This window comes from Callionymus lyra, chromosome 3 (genome assembly GCF_982586985.1).
Source record: "Callionymus lyra chromosome 3, fCalLyr1.hap1.1, whole genome shotgun sequence".
Taxonomy (NCBI): Eukaryota; Metazoa; Chordata; class Actinopteri; order Syngnathiformes; family Callionymidae; genus Callionymus; species Callionymus lyra.
Genome location: NC_141820.1, coordinates 100,886 through 125,927, shown reverse-complemented (window position 1 = coordinate 125,927; position 25,042 = coordinate 100,886). Strand labels below are relative to the sequence as shown.

Sequence of the window (25,042 nt, the reverse complement as noted above, 5' to 3'; positions counted from 1 at the left end):
AAGGTTTGTCGTGGCACAGACACACACAGACACACACAGGTGGTCAAAAGGGTGAAATAAAAAAGTTAATCTGATGTTGTAGCAACAACACGTGAACACGTATGTATAACATAAGATGTTTCCATATCAACAGATATCAACAGATATCAACAGGTATGAACAGGTATGAACAGGTATGAACAGATATCAACAGGTATGAACAGATATCAACAGGTATGAACAGGTCGAACCAGTCACCAGTCTTTCAGAATCAAGCGTAAACTTTCAGAATCAAGCGTAAACTTTCAGAATCAAGCGTAAACTTTCAGAATCAAGCGTAAACTTTCAGAATCAAGCGTAAACTTTCAGAATCAAGCGTAAACTTTCAGAATCAAGCGTAAACCCTCACCTGGTTTAAACTCACGTGTTTCCCTTTAAGACGAACAAAGACAAACATTAACAGAAGAACCGAAGCAATGACGTGAAAATCTCTTTCGAAACAGAAACGGATGACAAACATGTTTAGGATCAAACAACTTGACTCATGTTGAGGTCAACTGAAGGTCAACTGAAGGTCGACTGAAGCTCGGCTGAAGGTCGACTGAAGCTCGGCTGAAGGTCGACTGAAGCTCGGCTGAAGGTCGACTGAAGCTCGGCTGAAGGTCGACTGAAGCTCGGCTGAAGGTCGGCTGAAGGTCGGCTGAAGGTCGACTGAAGGTCGACTGAAGGTCGACTGAAGGTCGACTGAAGGTCAACTGTTGCTCTTCGTACCTTCAGGGTTTGTTCTCTGGTCGTTTCGCTCCAAAAACGTTGGTTTAAAAGAATAAAAAGAATAAATAGTTAAATATTCGTGACTCGTTGTCGCACCACTGCAGAGGGCCACATGGTGGCGCCAGACTTAAGGCAAAGTGCAGGTTCAAGTAGAGCGGTCCTAGAGGTCAGGGCTGGTGACCTTCAGAGGTGAAGAAGCACCAGGAGAGACTCGTGGAGCAGCAGAGACTCAAGGATCAGATCCTTCCAGTGCAAAACATCCTGGATCACCCGAGGCTGGTTCTAGACCATGTTCTAGACCATGTTCTTCATCTCGCTGGAGTCGGAGTCAGAGTCCGGGTCGTCCCTGCAACACAACACGTGGTCAGCCCTGAGAACGTCCGAGTCCACCTGCAGACTCACCTCTGGTCCTCCAGGAACTTGCGGTTCTGCTGCCGCCGCTCCTCGTCCACGGGGTACGAGGTGAGCAGGAGCAGACCCACGATGATGAGGAGCACAGGAGCCGCCGACACCAGGACCTTCAGCGTCACGTTCACCGCCTCGGGCTGAGAGCAGCCTCTGGAGATGTAGCCGGCGAAACTGCAAGAAGATCCACGTTAGAGTGAGTGAGAAGATGTTTAAGAGTTCTTTAAGATCTTCGAGTCAGGACTCGTTTGTTCTTCTACAGCTTAAGTCTTAGATTCTCGTCCTTCTCTAGATGTTCATCTCCTGTTTAAACACGTTCTTCTCCCAAAGCTTGAAGATCCTTGAAGACAAACTCTTGGCTGCGATCCCCAGCGTCAGCAGCAGGGGGCGTCATTAGCAAGTACACGAAAGTCATTCTGACGTGAACCACGTGATTCTCGACATATAGTCTTTGATGCCAGATTTATGGGAATAGGATTATCCTCATTAGTGGTTCATGTTTCTGTGGGAGCATGTGGAGGAGATCACATGATCTCACCTGTGGACCTGCCAGAGATCACATGATCACACCTGTGGACCTGCCAGAGATCACATGATCTCACCTGTGGACGTGCCAGAGATCACATGATCACACCTGTGGACCTGCCAGAGATCATATGATCACACCTGTGGACCTGCCAGAGATCACACCTGTGGACCTGCCAGAGATCACATGATCACACCTGTGGACCTGCCAGAGATCATATGATCACACCTGTGGACCTGCCAGAGATCACATGATCACACCTGTGGACCTGCCAGAGATCACACCTGTGGACCTGCCAGAGATCACATGATCACACCTGTGGACCTGCCAGAGATCACACCTGTGGACCTGCCAGAGATCACACCTGTGGACCTGCCAGAGATCCCATGATCTCACCTGTGGAACTACCTTCTAGTTTCTCTTGACGTCTCATTTCTTGCTTGTGACTAGATTTGAAAAACGGACTCAACAACGTTTGTCTGACACTTGTTGTTGTCGTTGTCGTGTCATGTGTTAAGACGAAGCTACAGCAACAGGCGCTTCTTCTCAGCGAGCTTCAGAGACTCACTCGAGGCTGAGCGTGGAGATGCCCAGAGAGATGCCAGAAGCAAACTTGGTGAAGAAGACGAAGAAGGAATAGAAGAGAGCTTCGTGGCCGGTGGACTTCAGGTTGTTGACTTGGAAGTCGTCCACCACGTCGGGCAGCATGGACCTGCAGGAGAGTCAGGGTTAGGTTAGGTAGAACTTTATTGATCCCTCAGGAGGCTCAGAGACTCCGAGGACAACCTTCTCACCAGGGCAGCAGGAAGGCAGAGGCCACACCCACTCCAGCAGCGAAGGAGGTGATGTAGGTGACGATCAAGTTGCTCTTCACACAGACCACCATGATCATGAAGGGAACCACGGACTGAGGAGACAAACACAAGTTCAGGATCTACAGGTGGAACATTTGATCCAAGTCAGAAGTAGAACATGAAGCGACATCATGTCGTCGTGAAGGTCAGAGGTGTGTGTGACTTCATGTTCCTCACCAGGCTGCCGACATAAACCGCCGTCTTCTTGCCGAAGCGGTTGAGGAACCACTGCCAGAAGGGAATGGCCAACGTGGCGGAGAGCTGAGGACACAACAACACACATGTCAATCACAAGTTAACACAAAGGTTTTCTTCGTTTGTGTGTGACTCGGCTGATGAACCTGATGTTCAGGACTAGTTCAGTGTGACTGATGGTCAGGTGACACCAGCCTGAAGCGACTCAGCTCCACTAATCCTCTCCATGATGTGGAGGATCATAAGATAATCTCTTGAGTCCAACTGTACTTCAGGTGAGTTATGGTCCTCAGACGTGTGTGAGAACACACTGACATTAGAAGAACACGTCGACCACACAAGTCTTTGAGGAACAAAGAAGTGGAGACATTCATGGGTTCACCAAGATGGAGCGCTTGTGTCTATAGCAACGCTTGACCTTCCAGTGTGTGTGTTTGTGTGTGTGTGTAAGTAAGTAAGTAATTTTTATTTGTATAGAGCTTTTTCAGACCAGGGTCACAAAGAACTTAAACAATCAAAACAATATTCAATAAAGTATATATTTTAAAGTTCAAGATAAAACTGAGAACACAACAGGAGTTCCAGAAAATCAAGGAAAAGCCTAAACAAAGTTTTAAGTTTTAAGGATCGGAGAAATGTGAGTTCTTCTACTAGAGCGGCTCAGAGTTCTGAATCAACTGCAGACGAGACGATCCTTCTCGTTAAGACATGAAAACAAACTGTTACAATAGTCCAGACGAGAAGAAACAAACACATGGATTATAAGATCCAGATCATGTTCCGACAACATTTTCCTAAGTTTAGAGATTTTTCTCAGTAGAAGGAAACAGTTTTTGGTCAGTTTTCTACAGTGTCGAACAAGAGACATGTCTTTATCAGGCTCAGTTTGACAGACTGACCTAAGTCACTCAAGTACTGACTCAACCCTGAACTTTATCATCAACAATCACCAGAGTTTGACTTTTGCCCACATTTAGCTTCAAAGTGTTTTCACTCATTGTTTGATTTCTAGCAACAATTGACAAGTTCAGCCTCTGGGGCTCAGTTGGATCAACAGTAGAGCTGGATTTCATCAGCAAACATGTGATAAGAAACATCAGGAAATCTCTGAATGATTTTACCGAGGGGAATCAAGTACAAACAATAAAGGACCCAGAACAGAACCTTGAGGGACTCCACACAACAGATCTGCCGATTCAGACCTCATTTGATTGACAGATACACTAAAACTGCGCCCAGAAAGGTATGATGAGAACCATTCTAACACAGACCCAGACAGTCTTCATCCCTCAGTCTTCAGGATCTGGTTCAACTGTGTCAAAGGCTGACGACAGATCCAACAGAACCAGAACATCATGATGTCACTGGACACTTTCAGTAAGACTGTCTCCGTAGATGTTTGTGGAAGCCAGACTGAAACTTCTCATGGATGTCGCTCTGATCCAGGAACAGCTGCTCAGACACAACCTTCTCCAAGATCTTGAACAAGAAAGGGAGCTTAGAAATAGGCCTGAAATTACTGAGGTCAGTTGGGTCTAAGACTGGCTTTTTGAGCAGAGGCTCCACAATGGTTTAAATGCATTGTTAAAAACCCCTGTGGAAAGGGAGAGGTTCACCATATTGGTAACTCAGGGGCCAATTACATCAAATACTTTGATAAAATGCCTACAAGGAAGGACGTCATCTGAGCAAGAGGAGGGTTTCATCTTGTTCACTAGTGCCAAAATATCACCCAAAGATACAGCAGTGAAGGAAGACCAAGAGGAGGAGAGGGGCTCAGAGACAGTAGGGGTTCCACACAAAAGTGAGATTTTTTCTTTGATCAATTTAATTTTGTCAGTAAAAACCTCAACAATGCATTGCTGTCAGCTTCACAGAAGACACGCGTGATTTGAGGAGCAGGAGAGTGTGTGCGTGTGCGTGTGCGTGTGCGTGTGCGTGTGCGTGTGCGTGTGCGTGTGGGTGCGTACCATGATGACAAGAAGAATGTTCTGGAAGTCGTTTCTAAAGCCCAGTGTGTAGGTGCAGAAGAGAGCGAAGTTGCCTTCCAGTAGCTGAGGAGTAGAAACAACAAGTGTTGGTGAATCTTCTTCTACACAACAGACCAGTTGTTTGTGACGCACCATAAAAGCCAGGGAGGTGAAGAGAAAGACTCCGATGAGTTTGGCGTATGGTTTGTATCCGAGCACCAGCTTGATGCCTCCGAAGAAGGACATGGGCTGAGAGGCTGGACAGCATGACTCTAGAAGAAGAAGACCTGGTTAACTGAGGAGACTCGTTCAAGGACAACACGTATGAAGTAACTTAACAAAACACTTTGAATCAAAGTCAAACGTTGAACATGTGTCCATATGATCCAACCTTTGTGTTCCTTCACACCGAAGAACAGCACGACCGCACACAACACGTAGATGGCGCTGATGACTCCCGAGGCGATCATGTATGCAGCTCTCTGTTGGAGGAGACCACAGGTCAGTGCCGGTGCTGGTCTGGAGGACGCTCAGATGTTACCGTGTGGTCCAGTGAGATGGGAGAGAAGGTCTGGTTCACTGCAGGGAGGCTGATGTTGCTCCAGTTCCCCAGCAGGTCTTCAGTTCGGGGCACGCAGGGGGCCGTGGCCATGCCCACGATCTGACCCTGGATGGCGGTTCCAATCAGAGTTCCCAGAACCTCCACCGTCATCCCTGAGTGAGGAGGAGGAACGTTAGGGAGGTGGAGAAGAACCTCAGGACCTCGTGAAGAAACACCGACTGTAAGCTGTTGCCGAGTCTCTCTCCTTCTGATCCGAGCTGATGAACATGGTCAGAGCCGAGTAAGGGACGTGGAAACACTGAGGGTAGAAGAAACATGTTGAAGAACCTGAGAAGATCAGAGACCGGTAGAAGTTTGTTCACAAGACGTCAAGCAGGCGAAAACAAAAGTCGACACAAAGAGCTACAACATGAACATCTGACCTAAAATAACAAATACGTTATAAACACAAAGATAAAACAAATCAAACGATGCTGTTAATGACATCATTTGTGTCGGGTTCAGGTGAAAGCAGGTGTGAAAGCAGGTGTGAAAGCAGGTGTTCTACTCACGGTCTGCAGTGACTGGAACAGGCAGTAGAACAGCAGGTACCAAACCACTTTGCCGCTGCTGAACGGCGGCACATACCAGATGAGGAAGTAGGAAATGACAGCCAGTGGAGTCGAGATCAGGATCCTTCAGGAAGAACAGATTAGAAAACGTTAGAAAAACACTCATGAGCGAGAAAGATGTCGAGTTAATGTCAATGAATCTATTGTGTCATTCCATCTGAGCTCCAGTGATCAGCTGCACATGTGTCGCATCAGAATGTTTACAGTAACGTTGACACTAACACGTCACTTCCTGAAACCATCAGAATGTTTACAGTAACGTTGACACTAACACGTCACTTCCTGAAACCATCAGAATGTTCACAGTAACGTTGACACTAACACGTCACTTCCTGAAACCATCAGAATGTTCACAGTAACGTTGACACTAACACGTCACTTCCTGAAACCATCAGAATGTTTACAGTAACGTTGACACTAACACGTCACTTCCTGAAACCATCAGAATGTTCACAGTAACGTTGACACTAACACGTCACTTCCTGAAACCATCATAGTTTTTACAGTAACGTTGACACTAACGCGTCACTTCCTGAAACCATCAGAATGTTCACAGTAACGTTGACACTAACACGTCACTTCCTGAAACCATCAGAGTTTTTACAGTAACGTTGACACTAACACGTCACTTCCTGAAACCATCAGAATGTTTACAGTAACGTTGACACTAACACGTCACTTCCTGAAACCATCAGAGTTTTTACAGTAACGTTGACACTAACACGTCACTTCCTGAAACCATCAGAATGTTTACAGTAACGTTGACACTAACACGTCACTTCCTGAAACCATCAGAATGTTTACAGTAACGTTGACATTAACACGTCACTTCCTGAAACCATCAGAATGTTCACAGTAACGTTGACACTAACACGTCACTTCCTGAAACCATCAGAATGTTCACAGTAACGTTGACACTAACACGTCACTTCCTGAAACCAGAGTTTTTACAGTAACGTTGACACTAACACGTCACTTCCTGAAACCATCAGAGTTTTTACAGTAACGTTGACACTAACACGTCACTTCCTGAAACCATCAGAATGTTTACAGAAAGTTGACACTAACACGTCACTTCCTGAAACCATCAGAATGTTTACAGTAACGTTGACACTAACACGTCACTTCCTGAAACCATCAGAATGTTTACAGTAACGTTGACACTAACACGTCACTTCCTGAAACCATCAGAATGTTTACAGTAACGTTGACACTAACACGTCACTTCCTGAAACCATCAGAATGTTTACAGTAACGTTGACATTAACACGTCACTTCCTGAAACCATCAGAATGTTTACAGTAACGTTGACACTAACAGGTCACTTCCTGAAACCATCAGAATGTTTACAGTAATGTTGACACTAACACGTCACTTCCTGAAACCATCAGAATGTTTACAGTAATGTTGACACTAACACGTCACTTCCTGAAACCATCAGAATGTTTACAGTAATGTTGACACTAACACGTCACTTCCTGCAACCAACAGAATGTTTACAGTAACGTTGACATTAACACGTCACTTCCTGAAACCATCAGAATGTTTACAGTAACGTTGACATTAACACGTCACTTCCTGAAACCATCAGAATGTTCACAGTAACGTTGACACTAACACGTCACTTCCTGAAACCATCAGAGTTTTTACAGTAACGTTGACACTAACACGTCACTTCCTGAAACCATCAGAATGTTTACAGTAACGTTGACATTAACACGTCACTTCCTGAAAACATCAGAATGTTTACAGTAACGTTGACACTAACACGTCACTTCCTGAAACCATCAGAATGTTTACAGTAACGTTGACACTAACATGTCACTTCCTGAAACAATCAGAATGTTTACAGTAACGTTGACACTAACACGTCACTTCCTGAAACCATCAGAATGTTTACAGTAACGTTGACACTAACACGTCACTTCCTGAAACCATCAGAATGTTTACAGTAATGTTGACATTAACACGTCACTTCCTGAAACCATCAGAATGTTAACAGTAATGTTGACACTAACACGTCACTTCCTGAAACCATCAGAATGTTTACAGTAATGTTGACACTAACACGTCACTTCCTGAAACCATCAGAATGTTTACAGTAATGTTGACACTAACACGTCACTTCCTGAAACCATCAGAATTTTTACAGTAATGTTGACACTAACACGTCACTTCCTGAAACCATCAGAATGTTCACAGTAACGTTGACACTAACACGTCACTTCCTGAAACCATCAGAATGTTCACAGTAACGTTGACACTAACACGTCACTTCCTGAAACCATCAGAATGTTTACAGTAACGTTGACACTAACATGTCACTTCCTGAAACCATCAGAATGTTTACAGTAACGTTGACATTAACACGTCACTTCCTGAAACCATCAGAATGTTTACAGTAACGTTGACACTTACACGTCACTTCCTGAAACCATCAGAATGTTTACAGTAACGTTGACATTAACACATCACTTCCTGAAACCATCAGAATGTTTACAGTAATGTTGACACTAACACGTCACTTCCTGAAACCATCAGAATGTTTACAGTAATGTTGACACTAACACGTCACTTCCTGAAACCATCAGAATGTTTACAGTAACGTTGACACTAACACGTCACTTCCTGAAACCATCAGAATGTTTACAGTAACGTTGACATTAACACGTCACTTCCTGAAACCATCAGAATGTTCACAGTAACGTTGACACTAACACGTCACTTCCTGAAACCATCAGAGTTTTTACAGTAACGTTGACACTAACACGTCACTTCCTGAAACCATCAGAGTTTTTACAGTAACGTTGACACTAACACGTCACTTCCTGAAACCATCAGAATGTTTACAGTAACGTTGACACTAACACGTCACTTCCTGAAACCATCAGAATGTTTAAGGTAACGTTGACACTAACACGTCACTTCCTGAAACCATCAGAATGTTTACAGTAATGTTGACACTAACACGTCACTTCCTGAAACCATCAGAATGTTTACAGTAACGTTGACACTAACATGCCACTTCCTGAAACCAACAGAATGTTTACAGTAACGTTGACATTAACACGTCACTTCCTGAAACCATCAGAATGTTTACAGTAACGTTGACACTAACACGTCACTTCCTGAAACCATCAGAATGTTTACAGTAACGTTGACACTAACACGTCACTTCCTGAAACCAACAGAATGTTTACAGCAACGTTGACAATAACACGTCACTTCCTGAAACCATCAGAGTGTTTACAGTAACGTTGACACTAACACTTCACTTCCTGAAACCATCAGAATGTTTACACTAACGTTGACATTAACACTTCACTTCCTGAAACCATCAGAATGTTTACAGTAACGTTGACATTAACACTTCACTTCCTGAAACCATCAGAATGTTTACAGTAACGTTGAGACTAACACGTCACTTCCTGAAACCATCAGAATGTTTACAGTAACGTTGACACTAACACTTCACTTCCTGAAACCATCAGAATGTTTACACTAACGTTGACATTAACACTTCACTTCCTGAAACCATCAGAATGTTTACAGTAACGTTGACATTAACACTTCACTTCCTGAAACCATCAGAATGTTTACAGTAACGTTGAGACTAACACGTCACTTCCTGAAACCATCAGAATGTTCACAGTAACGTTGACATTAACATGTCACTTCCTGAAACCATCAGAATGTTTACAGTAACGTTGACACTAACATGTCACTTCCTGAAACCATCAGAATGTTTACAGTAACGTTGACATTAACAAGTCACTTCCTGAAATCATCAGAATGTTTACAGTAACGTTGACACTAACACGTCACTTCCTGAAAACATCAGAATGTTTACAGTAACGTTGACATTAACACGTCACTTCCTGAAACCAACAGAATGTTTACAGTAACGTTGACACTTACACGTCACTTCCTGAAACCATCAGAATGTTTACAGTAACGTTGACATTAACACATCACTTCCTGAAACCATCAGAATGTTCACAGTAACGTTGACACTAACACGTCACTTCCTGAAACCATCAGAGTTTTTACAGTAACGTTGACACTAACACGTCACTTCCTGAAACCATCAGAGTTTTTACAGTAACGTTGACACTAACACGTCACTTCCTGAAACCATCAGAATGTTTACAGTAACGTTGACACTAACACGTCACTTCCTGAAACCATCAGAATGTTTAAGGTAACGTTGACACTAACACGTCACTTCCTGAAACCATCAGAATGTTTACAGTAATGTTGACACTAACACGTCACTTCCTGAAACCATCAGAATGTTTACAGTAACGTTGACACTAACATGCCACTTCCTGAAACCAACAGAATGTTTACAGTAACGTTGACATTAACACGTCACTTCCTGAAACCATCAGAATGTTTACAGTAACGTTGACACTAACACGTCACTTCCTGAAACCATCAGAATGTTTACAGTAACGTTGACACTAACACGTCACTTCCTGAAACCAACAGAATGTTTACAGCAACGTTGACAATAACACGTCACTTCCTGAAACCATCAGAGTGTTTACAGTAACGTTGACACTAACATGCCACTTCCTGAAACCAACAGAATGTTTACAGTAACGTTGACATTAACACTTCACTTCCTGAAACCATCAGAATGTTTACAGTAACGTTGACACTAACACGTCACTTCCTGAAACCATCAGAATGTTTACAGTAACGTTGACACTAACATGTCACTTCCTGAAACCATCAGAATGTTTACAGTAACGTTGACACTAACACGTCACTTCCTGAAACCATCAGAATGTTTACAGTAACGTTGACACTAACATGTCACTTCCTGAAACCATCAGAATGTTTACAGTAACGTTGACACTAACATGTCACTTCCTGAAACCATCAGAATGTTTACAGTAACGTTGACACTAACACGTCACTTCCTGAAATCATCAGAATGTTTACAGTAACGTTGACACTAACACGTCACTTCCTGAAACCATCAGAATGTTTACAGTAACGTTGACACTAACACGTCACTTCCTGAAACCATCAGAATGTTTACAGTAACGTTGACATTAACACGTCACTTCCTGAAACCATCAGAATGTTTACAGTAACGTTGACACTAACACGTCACTTCCTGAAATCATCAGAATGTTTACAGTAACGTTGACACTAACATGTCACTTCCTGAAACCATCAGAATGTTTACAGTAACGTTGACACTAACACGTCACTTCCTGAAACCATCAGAATGTTTACAGTAACGTTGACACTAACATGTCACTTCCTGAAACCATCAGAATGTTTACAGTAACGTTGACACTAACATGTCACTTCCTGAAACCATCAGAATGTTTACAGTAACGTTGACACTAACACGTCACTTCCTGAAATCATCACCTGACATCGAAGCACATGTTCTTCATGAAGTGACAACATCAGGCGACTGCTGCCAGGCGTGTGATCTCATTAAACTGACCCTGTTGCTGAAGCAGCTGCACACAAACCCACAGACGTTTGTGGACACATGAACTTTTACTCGTCCATAATGATCGTGTGCATTTATGTGGTTTCACCAGAAGACGAGTCAAAGTAGTTCATGAATAAGAACTTTATTGAAGAACCTGGATAGAAATGAAAGACTATTATAACTATTCACTATACTACTATATACTAGTTGACTCAAGGATTCACACTATATACTAGTTGACTCAAGGATTCACACTATATACTAGTTGACTCAAGGATTCACACTATATACTAGTTGACTCAAGGATTCACACTATATACTAGTTCACTCAAGGATTCACACTATATACTAGTTCACTCAAGGATTCACACTATATACTAGTTGACTCAAGGATTCACACTATATACTAGTTGACTCAAGGATTCGCACTATATACTAGTTCACTCAAGGATTCACACTATATACTAGTTCACTCAAGGATTCACACTATATACTAGTTCACTCAAGGATTCACACTATATACTAGTTCACTCAAGGATTCACACTATATACTAGTTCACTCAAGGATTCACACTATATACTAGTTCACTCAAGGATTCACACTATATACTAGTTCACTCAGTTATATTTTTAACTTTATTATATAAAAGTTATATATCTATATTATTATATTATTATATACACAAACACACCATCATGTGTGTTCAATGATAGAAGATAAACATCTACATTATATACAAGTTATATATCTACAGGTATATTATAATATATATCTATATTATATTATTATATTATTATATACACAAACACGCCATCATGTGTTCAATGATAGAAGTTATACATCTATATAATATACAAGTTATACATCTATATTATATTATTATATCATTATATTATATATCTATATTATATTATTGTATTATTATATTATTATATTATATCTATATTGTATTATCATATTATTATATTCACAAACACACCATCATGTGTGTTCAATGATAGAAGATATATATCTATATTATGTATAAGTTAGATATCTATATTATATATGTATATTATTATCATATACACAAACACACCATCATGTGTGTTCAATGATAGAAGATATACATCTATATTATATACAAGTTATATATCTATATTATAGTATTATATTATTATTATATTATATTATTATTATATACACAAACACACCATCATGTGTGTTCAATGATAGAAGATATATATCTATATTATATTATTGTATTATTATATGTATATTATATGTATATTATATTATATATCTATATTGTATAATATTATTATATTATTATTATTATATTATATTATATATCTATATTATATACAAGTTATATATCTATATTATAGTATTATATTATTATTATATTATATTATAATTATATACACAAACTAACCATCATGTGTGTTCAATGATAGAAGATATACTGTATATCTATATTATATATAAGTTATATATCTATATTACAGTATTATATTATATTATTATTATATACACAAACACACCATCATGCGTGTTCAATGATAGAAGATATACTGTATATCTATATTATATTATTATTATTATAGTATTATTATATTATTATTATATTATAATTATATTATAATTATATTATAATTATATTATCATTATATTATCATTATATTATCATCATATTTTTATTATATTATTATTATAATTATTATTATATTATTATTATACACACAAACACACCATCATGACGTGAGAAGAAAGTCCTGAACTGCTGCAACGTTGAACTCAAATAACCTCCTGGATTTCTCAGGAATTCCTGCTGCTGCGCTGCCATTGGTTGGTGACGGTGGTGTGTTGAAGGTTGGACCAATCAGAGGCTGCTCTTGCCCTGCCGGTCTACACCCGCCTGCCCCACCCCCTCCTCACAGAAGTCTGAGGTATGGAGTCATTCATGTTCCTGCCCAGTTATCAACGTCACATGACCTGATGAAGGAGCGAAGGAGTGAAGGAATGAATATGAAGGAGTGAAGGAGTGGATATGAAGGAGTGAAGATGAAGGAGTGAAGGAGTGAATATGAAGGAGTGAAGATGAAGGAGTGAAGATGAAGGAGTGAAGGAGTGAAGATGAAGGAGTGAAGATGAAGGAGTGAAGGAGTGAAGATGAAGGAGTGAAGATCAAGGAGTGAAGGAGTGAATATGAAGGAGTGAAGATGAAGGAGTGAAGGAGTGAAGATGAAGGAGTGAAGATGAGTCCTCCATGAACAACGTTCCAGGTCAAGAGTGATTGTTGAGATGTTAGTGTTCATGTGAACACCTTCAATGTGGTCACTTTCTGTGATAGACTAGTGTTCATGTGTTCACCTTCAATGTGGTCACTTTCTGTGATAGACTAGTGTTCATGTGTTCACCTTCAATGTGGTCACTTTCTGTGATAGACTAGTGTTCATGTGTTCATGTGTTCACCTTCAATGTGGTCACTTTCTGTGATAGACTAGTGTTCATGTGTTCATGTGTTCACCTTCAATGTGGTCACTTTCTGTGATAGACTAGTGTTCATGTGTTCATGTGTTCACCTTCAATGTGGTCACTTTCTGTGATAGACTGGTGTTCATGTGTTCATGTGTTCACCTTCAATGTGGTCACTTTCTGTGATAGACTAGTGTTCATGTGTTCACCTTCAATGTGGTCACTTCCTGTGATAGACTAGTGTTCATGTGTTCATGTGTTCACCTTCAATGTGGTCACTTTCTGTGATAGACTAGTGTTCATGTGTTCATGTGTTCACCTTCAATGTGGTCACTTTCTGTGATAGACTAGTGTTCATGTGTTCATGTGTTCACCTTCAATGTGGTCACTTTCTGTGATAGACTAGTGTTCATGTGTTCACCTTCAATGTGGTCACTTCCTGTGATAGACTAGTGTTCATGTGTTCATGTGTTCACCTTCAATGTGGTCACTTTCTGTGATAGACTAGTGTTCATGTGTTCATGTGAACACCTTCAATGTGGTCACTTTCTGTGATAGACTAGTGTTCATGTGTTCACCTTCAATGTGGTCACTTTCTGTGATAGACTAGTGTTCATGTGTTCATGTGTTCACCTTCAATGTGGTCACTTCCTGTGATAGACTAGTGTTCATGTGTTCATGTGTTCACCTTCAATGTGGTCACTTTCTGTGATAGACTAGTGTTCATGTGTTCATGTGAACACCTTCAATGTGGTCACTTCCTGTGATAGACTAGTGTTCATGTGTTCATGTGTTCACCTTCAATGTGGTCACTTTCTGTGATAGACTAGTGTTCATGTGTTCACCTTCAATGTGGTCACTTTCTGTGATAGACTAGTGTTCATGTGTTCATGTGAACACCTTCAATGTGGTCACTTTCTGTGATAGACTAGTGTTCATGTGTTCACCTTCAATGTGGTCACTTTCTGTGATAGACTAGTGTTCATGTGAACACCTTCAATGTGGTCACTTTCTGTGATAGACTAGTGTTCATGTGTTCACCTTCAATGTGGTCACTTTCTGTGATAGACTAGTGTTCATGTGTTCATGTGAACACCTTCAATGTGGTCACTTTCTGTGATAGACTAGTGTTCATGTGTTCACCTTCAATGTGGTCACTTTCTGTGATAGACTAGTGTTCATGTGTTCATGTGAACACCTTCAATGTGGTCACTTTCTGTGATAGACTAGTGTTCATGTGTTCATGTGTTCACCTTCAATGTGGTCACTTTCTGTGATAGACTAGTGTTCATGTGTTCACCTTCAATGTGGTCACTTTCTGTGATAGACTAGTGTTCATGTGTTCATGTGAACACCTTCAATGTGGTCACTTTCTGTGATAGACTAGTGTTCATGTGAACACCTTCAATGTGGTCACTTTCTGTGATAGACTAGTGTTCATGTGTTCATGTGTTCACCTTCAATGTGGTCACTTTCTGTGATAGACTAGTGTTCATGTGTTCATGTGTTCACCTTCAATGTGGTCACTTTCTGTGATAGACTAGTGTTCATGTGTTCATGTGTTCACCTTCAATGTGGTCACTTTCTGTGATAGACTAGTGTTCATGCGTTCATGTGTTCACCTTCAATGTGGTCACTTTCTGTGATAGACTAGTGTTCATGTGTTCACCTTCAATGTGGTCACTTTCTGTGATAGACTAGTGTTCATGTGTTCACCTTCAATGTGGTCACTTTCTGTGATAGACTAGTGTTCATGTGTTCATGTGTTCACCTTCAATGTGGTCACTTTCTGTGATAGACTAGTGTTCATGTGTTCATGTGTTCACCTTCAATGTGGTCACTTTCTGTGATAGACTAGTGTTCATGTGTTCACCTTCAATGTGGTCACTTTCTGTGATAGACTAGTGTTCATGTGTTCACCTTCAATGTGGTCACTTCCTGTGATAGACTAGTGTTCATGTGTTCATGTGTTCACCTGTCCTCTGAGCAGCAACACATATTCACTGTAACAGTTCAAAGGTCAGCTTCACTGCTTCACCTGCAGACGTGTCTCTTCTACGCAGCTATTAAAAGGTCAGAAGCTCAGAAACCTGATGACATTTCTACTCATGTTGGAAGAACTTCTATATATAAAGAACTTCTATGTATAAAGAACTTCTATATATAAAGAACTTCTACTGTATATATAAAGAACTTCTATGTATAAAGAACTTCTATACATAAAGAACTTCTACTGTATATATAAAGAACTTCTACTGTATATATAAAGAACTTCTATGTATAAAGAACTTCTATATATAAAGAACTTCTATGTATAAAGAACTTCTATATATAAAGAACTTCTACTGTATATATAAAGAACTTCTACTGTATATATAAAGAACTTCTATGTATAAAGAACTTCTATATATAAAGAACTTCTATGTATAAAGAACTTCTATATATAAAGAACTTCTATGTATAAAGAACTTCTATATATAAAGAACTTCTATATATATAAAGAACTTCTATATATAAAGAACTTCTATGTATAAAGAACTTCTATATATATAAAGAACTTCTATATAAAGCAGCTCCACTGAGAAGCTGGTGGTCTGTGGGGGAGGTAGAGGGTCTAGAGGGTCTAGAGGGTCTAGAGAAGAAGAACCTTCACAAGAAAATAAATGAATGTAAAGAAGCGAAGTGCGTGCGTGTGTGCGTGCGTGTGTGCGTGCGTGCGTGCGTGCGTGTGTGCGTGCGTGTGTGCGTGAGTGTGTGCGTGCGTGCGTGCGTGCGTGTGTGCGTGCGTGTGTGCGTGCGTGCGTGTGTGCGTGTGTGCGTGCGTGCGTGCGTGCGTGTGTGCGTGCGTGTGCGTCTCCTCCTGAACTCTCTACATCTTTGAAAGATATTTGAGATAGTTGGTGAAAACTCTTGTCATTAAGGGTTAGTAAGTATATAAGTAAGTGAGTTAATAATAGTTATTAGTGAAGATGTTTCTAGTCCAGACTCACGAAGAACTTTTAACAAAACAACAAGATCAACATAAGACGCTCAAACAAGAAGGTCAGGGTGAGGCGCACGAGTCTGACCCGAGGTCACCCAGAGACTCCACCCCTCGTGCTACACTAGACATCTGAGAGGGTCCAGGTGGACCTTCTCCAGACCTTCTCCAGACCTCCTGAGGCACCAGCAGAGATGGTTCAACACGAGAACACGTACCACGGCATCATGCGTCCAACACGGGTCCAGGGGCTCCGTGAGACCAGGAATCCCACGGTGGGGTCGGTGACGGCGTCCCAGGCTCGGCCCACGAACAGAATGATGGAGGCGTTGAAGGGATCCAACTGCCAAACAAGAACCAGGGTCAGCTCCAACAGAACCTTGGACCTCACAGCAGAATCAAAACACTCGACAGACGATGACACGGTTTTGAATTCAAGGTCAAACGATGAACCCGAACAATCACGTGATCCACGGCAACACAGAAGCATCACCTCCAGGATGGAAGGACCAGGTGAACATCACACACTCCTGGTCCATCATCCATCAACTGGGAGTAACTCGGTCTATGATTCAAACTCACTTGAGCAACGTCCAGGAGGAAGATCTGCAGGAAGAAGCCCAGAGCACATCCTGTCATCTGGTACGGAGCTCCACCCACAGCAAAGCAGACCTTCTGGTACCAGGTCAGCTTGGTCTTCACCTGAAGGTGCGACAGGAGTCGAAGACAAGTTGATCATTTATGACTCGTCTGTGGTTTAGAAACGATTACATTATTACTGGATAAAAACATATATTATTTCATCGAATCATCAAATATACACTTAGATGATTAGCTGCTCATTTAATTAAACATATTCCATAATGTCCAGAACATTCATGAGCGCAAAAGAAAATAAACTGTAACATGAAATTAACTTTTTGATCCCAAACACATTTACACTTGTTTGAGGGGGTTTAGCTTATGAAGAGTTTACTTTAGTTACTAGTTTAGTAGACTTTGGTGCTTCAGGAACCAGTTACTACTTGAATGTTCTGCAAATACGTTATATCTGGGGCCATATACGTTATATCTTGGACCATATACGTTATATCTGGAGCCATATACGTTATATCTTGGACCATATACGTTATATCTTGGACCATATACGTTATATCTGGAGCCATATACGTTATATCTTGGACCATATACGTTATATCTTGGACCATATACGTTATATCTGGAGCCATATACGTTATATCTTGGACCATATACGTTATATCTTGGACCATATACGTTATATCTGGAGCCATATACGTTATATCTCGGACCATATACGTTATATCTTGGACCATATACGTTATATCTGGAGCCATATACGTTATATCTTGGACCATATACGTTATATCTTGGACCATATACATTATATCTTGGACCATATACGTTATATCTGGAGCCATATACGTTATATCTTGGACCATATACGTTATATCTTGGACCATATATGTTATATCTTGGACCATATACGTTATATCTGGGGCCATATACGTTATATCTGGGGCCATATACGTTATATCTTGGACCATATACGTTATATCTCGGACCATATACACGTTATATCTCGGACCATACACGTTATATCTCGGACCATACACTTTATATCTCGGACCATATACGTTATATCTCGGACCATACACGTTATATCTCGGACCATACGCGTTATATCTCGGACCATACGCGTTATATCTCGGACCATATACGTTATATCTCGGACCATATACGTTATATCTCGGACCATACACGTTATATCTCGGACCATACACGTTATATCTCGGACCATACACGTTATATCTCGGACCATACACGTTATATCTCGGACCATACACGTTATATCTCGGACCATACACGTTATATATCGGACCATACACGTTATATCTGGGACCATACACGTTATATCTCGGAACATACACGTTATATCTCGGAACATACACGTTATATCTCGGAACATACACGTTATATCTCGGAACATACACGTTATATCTGGGACCATACACGTTATATCTGGGACCATACACGTTATATCTGGGACCATACACGTTATATCTGGGACCATACACGTTATATCTGGGACCATACACGTTATATCTCGGACCATACACGTTATATCTGGGACCATACACGTTATATCTCGGACCATACACGTTATATATCGGACCATACACGTTATATCTGGGACCATACACGTTATATCTCGGACCATACACGTTATATCTGGGACCATACACGTTATATCTGGGACCATACACGTTATATCTCGGACCATACACGTTATATATCGGACCATACACGTTATATCTGGGACCATACACGTTATATCTCGGAACATACACGTTATATCTCGGAACATACACGTTATATCTCGGAACATACACGTTATATCTGGGACCATACACGTTATATCTGGGACCATACACGTTATATCTGGGACCATACACGTTATATCTGGGACCATACACGTTATATCTGGGACCATACACGTTATATCTCGGACCATACACGTTATATCTGGGACCATACACGTTATATCTCGGACCATACACGTTATATATCGGACCATACACGTTATATCTGGGACCATACACGTTATATCTCGGACCATACACGTTATATCTGGGACCATACACGTTATATCTGGGACCATACACGTTATATCTCGGACCATACACGTTATATATCGGACCATACACGTTATATCTGGGACCATACACGTTATATCTCGGAACATACACGTTATATCTCGGAACATACACGTTATATCTCGGAACATACACGTTATATCTGGGACCATACACGTTATATCTCGGACCATATACGTTATATCTCGGAACATACACGTTATATCTCGGACCATGTATGTTATATCTCGGACCATACACGTTATATCTCGGACCATACACGTTATATCTCGGACCATACACGTTATATCTCGGACCATACACGTTATATCTCGGACCATACACGTTATATCTCGGACCATACACGTTATATCTCGGACCATACACGTTATATCTCGGACCATATACGTTATATCTCGGACCATGTATGTTATATCTCGGACCATATACGTTATATCTCGGACCATGTATGTTATATCTCGGACCATACACGTTATATCTCGGACCATGTATGTTATATCTCGGACCATATACGTTATATCTCGGACCATGTATGTTATATCTCGGACCATACACGTTATATCTCGGACCATACACGTTATATCTCGGACCATGTATGTTATATCTCGGACCATATACGTTATATCTCGGACCATACACGTTATATCTCGGACCATACACGTTATATCTCGGACCATACACGTTATATCTCGGACCATACACGTTATATCTCGGACCATACACGTTATATCTCGGACCATATACGTTATATCTCGGACCATATACGTTATATCTCGGACCATGTATGTTATATCTCGGACCATACACGTTATATCTCGGACCATACACGTTATATCTCGGACCATACACGTTATATCTCGGACCATACACGTTATATCTCGGACCATACACGTTATATCTCGGACCATGTATGTTATATCTCGGACCATATACGTTATATCTCGGACCATACACGTTATATCTCGGACCATACACGTTATATCTCGGACCATACACGTTATATCTCGGACCATACACGTTATATCTCGGACCATACACGTTATATCTCGGACCATATACGTTATATCTCGGAACATACACGTTATATCTCGGACCATGTATGTTATATCTCGGACCATACACGTTATATCTCGGACCATACACGTTATATCTCGGACCATACACGTTATATCTCGGACCATACACGTTATATCTCGGACCATACACGTTATATCTCGGACCATACACGTTATATCTCGGACCATACACGTTATATCTCGGACCATATACGTTATATCTCGGACCATGTATGTTATATCTCGGACCATATACGTTATATCTCGGACCATGTATGTTATATCTCGGACCATACACGTTATATCTCGGACCATGTATGTTATATCTCGGACCATATACGTTATATCTCGGACCATGTATGTTATATCTCGGACCATACACGTTATATCTCGGACCATGTATGTTATATCTCGGACCATATACGTTATATCTCGGACTACATACATTAAATCACAAGGTCATATACATTAAATCTCAGACTATGTACATTAAATCACGAGGTCATATACGTTAAATCACGAGGTCATATACGTTAAATCACGAGGTCATATACGTTAAATCACGAGGTCATATACGTTAAATCACGAGGTCATATACGTTAAATCACGAGGTCATATACGTTAAATCACGAGGTCATATACGTTAAATCACGAGGTCATATACGTTAAATCACTGGAACATTCTTGCAGACTCGTGACTGAACTCTTGGCACTAACTTGGCAGCGACTAAATAGCAACACATTCCTTCCACGACCACAGAAATACTCTCCACAGACCTGGAGTCAGTTCCTAAAGTTTAAATAGTCGTGTACGAGAGTAAATAAACATGTTTATCCAACGATACCTTCAATGACACAATATGTTGTTGAAGACTTAACTCGCCGTGTTACCAGAAATAAAATCATTCACTGGTTCAACGATGACCTTTGATGCAGGAATGAAGAGAATATTATTTATGTTTTACAATCACTTGATTCAGTGACAAACAATATATTTACATTTAACTTCCTATTGATGTTTACATGTCATTACATTAGTTTTACTTCAACTGTGAAGTATCTTGAGATAACGTTGTTAGGATAACACACTTGAATTACATTTCAACTTCTATTGATGTTTACATTGTGCGCTTGTGTTATCTTAGCACTATCAACACTCACACAGATGCGCACGCACACACACACACACACACACACTCACTCACACACACATATAAACTCACTCATACACACACATATAAACTCACTCATACACACACATATAAACTCACTCATACACACACACATATAAACTCACTCATACACACACATATAAACTCACTCATACACACACATATAAACTCACTCATACACACACACATATAAACTCACTCATACACACACATATAAACTCACTCATACACACACATATAAACTCACTCATACACACACACATATAAACTCACTCATACACACACATATAAACTCACTCATACACACACATATACACTCACTCATACACACACATATAAACTCACTCATACACACACATATAAACTCACTCACACACACATAAACTCACTCACACACACATAAACTCACTCATACACACACATATACACTCACTCATACACACACATATACACTCACTCATACACACACACATATAAACTCACTCACACACACATAAACTCACTCATACACACACATATAAACTCAGTCACACACACACACACACACACATATACACTCACACACACACATATACACACATATACACACACACACATACACTCACTCAAACAGGTGCACATATACACACACACACATATATACACACACATATAAACTCACTCATACACACACATATAAACTCACTCATACACACACATATAAACTCACTCATACACACACATATACACTCACTCATACACACACACATATAAACTCACTCATACACACACATATACACTCACTCATACACACACATATACACTCACTCATACACACACATATACACTCACTCATACACACACATATAAACTCACTCATACACACACATAAACTCACTCACACACACATAAACTCACTCATACACACACATAAACTCACTCATACACACACATATAAACTCACTCATACACACACATATAAACTCACTCATACACACACATATACACTCACTCATACACACACATATAAACCCACTCATACACACACATATAAACTCACTCATACACACACATATACACTCACTCATACACACACATATACACTCACTCATACACACACATATAAACTCACTCATACACACACATATACACACACATATAAACTCACTCATACACACACATATAAACTCACTCATACACACACATATACACTCACTCATACACACACATATAAACTCACTCATACACACACATATACACTCACTCATACACACACATATACACTCACTCATACACACACATATAAACTCACTCATACACACACACATATAAACTCACTCACACACACATAAACTCACTCATACACACACATATACACTCACTCATACACACACATATACACTCACTCATACACACACATATACACTCACTCATACACACACATATACACTCACTCATACACACATATAAACTCACTCATACACACACATATAAACTCACTCATACACACACACATATAAACTCACTCACACACACATAAACTCACTCATACACACACATATACACTCACTCATACACACACATATACACTCACTCATACACACACACATATAAACTCACTCATACACACACATATAAACTCAGTCACACACACACACACGCACACATATACACTCACACACACACATATACACACACACACATACACTCACTCAAACAGGTGCACATATACACACACACACATATATACACACACATATAAACTCACTCATACACACACATATAAACTCACTCATATACACTCACTCATACACACACATATACACTCACTCATACACACACATATACACTCACTCATACACACACATATACACTCACTCATACACACACATATAAACTCACTCATACACACACATATAAACTCACTCACACACACATAAACTCACTCATACACACACATAAACTCACTCATACACACACATATACACTCACTCATACACACACATATACACTCACTCATACACACACACATATAAACTCACTCACACACACATATAAACTCACTCATACACACACATATAAACTCAGTCACACACACACACACGCACACATATACACTCACACTCACACACACACATATACACACATATACACACACACATACACACATACACTCACTCAAACAGGTGCACACACACACACACACACACACACATATACACACACAAACAAGAACTCACCCTAACGCCCATTAACGCACGCATTCACACACTAGCGCACGCACGCGGGGACACGTCACGTCAGAGGGTGTGTGTCTCTGACACATCGACACGGTATGAAAAACTAAATCGCGACAAATGCATTAAAACATCTTTGTTAAACTTAAACTTGAACTGAAGGAAGTCATTTTGTTTGAGATTCAGAGTAAAAGACGTTATTTAGGTTTTATGTTTGCAGAGTAAAGAAGATTCATTCATTCACACGAGATTCATTCATTCACGAGCTTCTCAAACAGAATCTTACCGTCTTCGTCTGGACCTCGGAACCATTGTCTGGTTTATTCAACAAACTGATGTTGGAATATTGTTCCGAACCTTCGCCTTTAGCCATGTTAGCTTAGCTTCCCGTGACGTCAGGAGCGATAACCTGCTAATATCTGCTAATATCTGCTAATATCTACTAATATCTACTAATATCTACTATCTTTGGCTAGAAACGCAGAGCAAACACTGCTCGTGTCTCTTCACTGGTCGGTTGTAAAAAAGCTTCTCCGCCCATTTTTATGCTTCGACATGTTTAAACTTTCCACGTCACACCGGCTGACTCACTACGTCAGCGCTCTGGCCACGCCCCCTTCCAGTCCAGACTAATCGATTTGAACTTTTGAAGATTTTCTCTTGATCGAAATCTTTCATCAGTTTGAACGAGATTGAAGCGAAACAAACAATACTGTGTTCTTGACAAGAACGTGTTTGAAATAACTTTGATTATCATCTTAAATTAATATAATAATTATATATTTATAGAGTTGATTCCTCAGAATACAAAAGTTCAGTGAAGTACAGAGTATTCTATAAACATAAATACAAATAAACAAACGTCAAAATAACATAAATAATTAAAAATAAGTAAGTAAGTCATTTTTATTTGTATAGAGCTTTTCCAGACCAGGGTCACAAAGAACTTAAACAATCAAAACAATATTCAATAAAGTATATATTTTAAAGATCAAGATAAAACTGATAACACAACAGGAGTTCCAGAAAATCAAAGAAAAGCCTGAAAAAATAAAAACGTCTTAAGATGTTTCTTGAAGGAGTCAGTAGATCATCAAACACAGATGTTTCTTGAAGGAGTCAGTAGATCATCAAACACAGATGTTTCTTGAA

The 25,042-nt window shown here is 40.2% G+C and overlaps 1 protein-coding gene across 1 annotated transcript; it reads right to left on the bottom strand.

The window, feature by feature from the left end:
* LOC148082950 (sodium-dependent lysophosphatidylcholine symporter 1-B-like) lies at window positions 1–24,432 on the bottom strand. Its single transcript, XM_087786094.1, has 14 exons — window positions 24,177–24,432; window positions 17,355–17,474; window positions 16,991–17,115; window positions 5,814–5,937; window positions 5,482–5,560; window positions 5,242–5,414; window positions 5,092–5,182; window positions 4,854–4,972; window positions 4,701–4,784; window positions 2,713–2,796; window positions 2,476–2,588; window positions 2,250–2,393; window positions 1,153–1,329; window positions 1–1,096 (listed from the first exon to the last, which is right to left on the bottom strand). The coding sequence occupies exons 1-14, from the start codon at window positions 24,261–24,263 to the stop codon at window positions 1,045–1,047; spliced, it is 1,572 nt and encodes a 523-aa protein (XP_087642220.1). The 5' UTR covers window positions 24,264–24,432; the 3' UTR covers window positions 1–1,044.
* Between the last annotated feature and the right edge of the window lie 610 nt (window positions 24,433–25,042).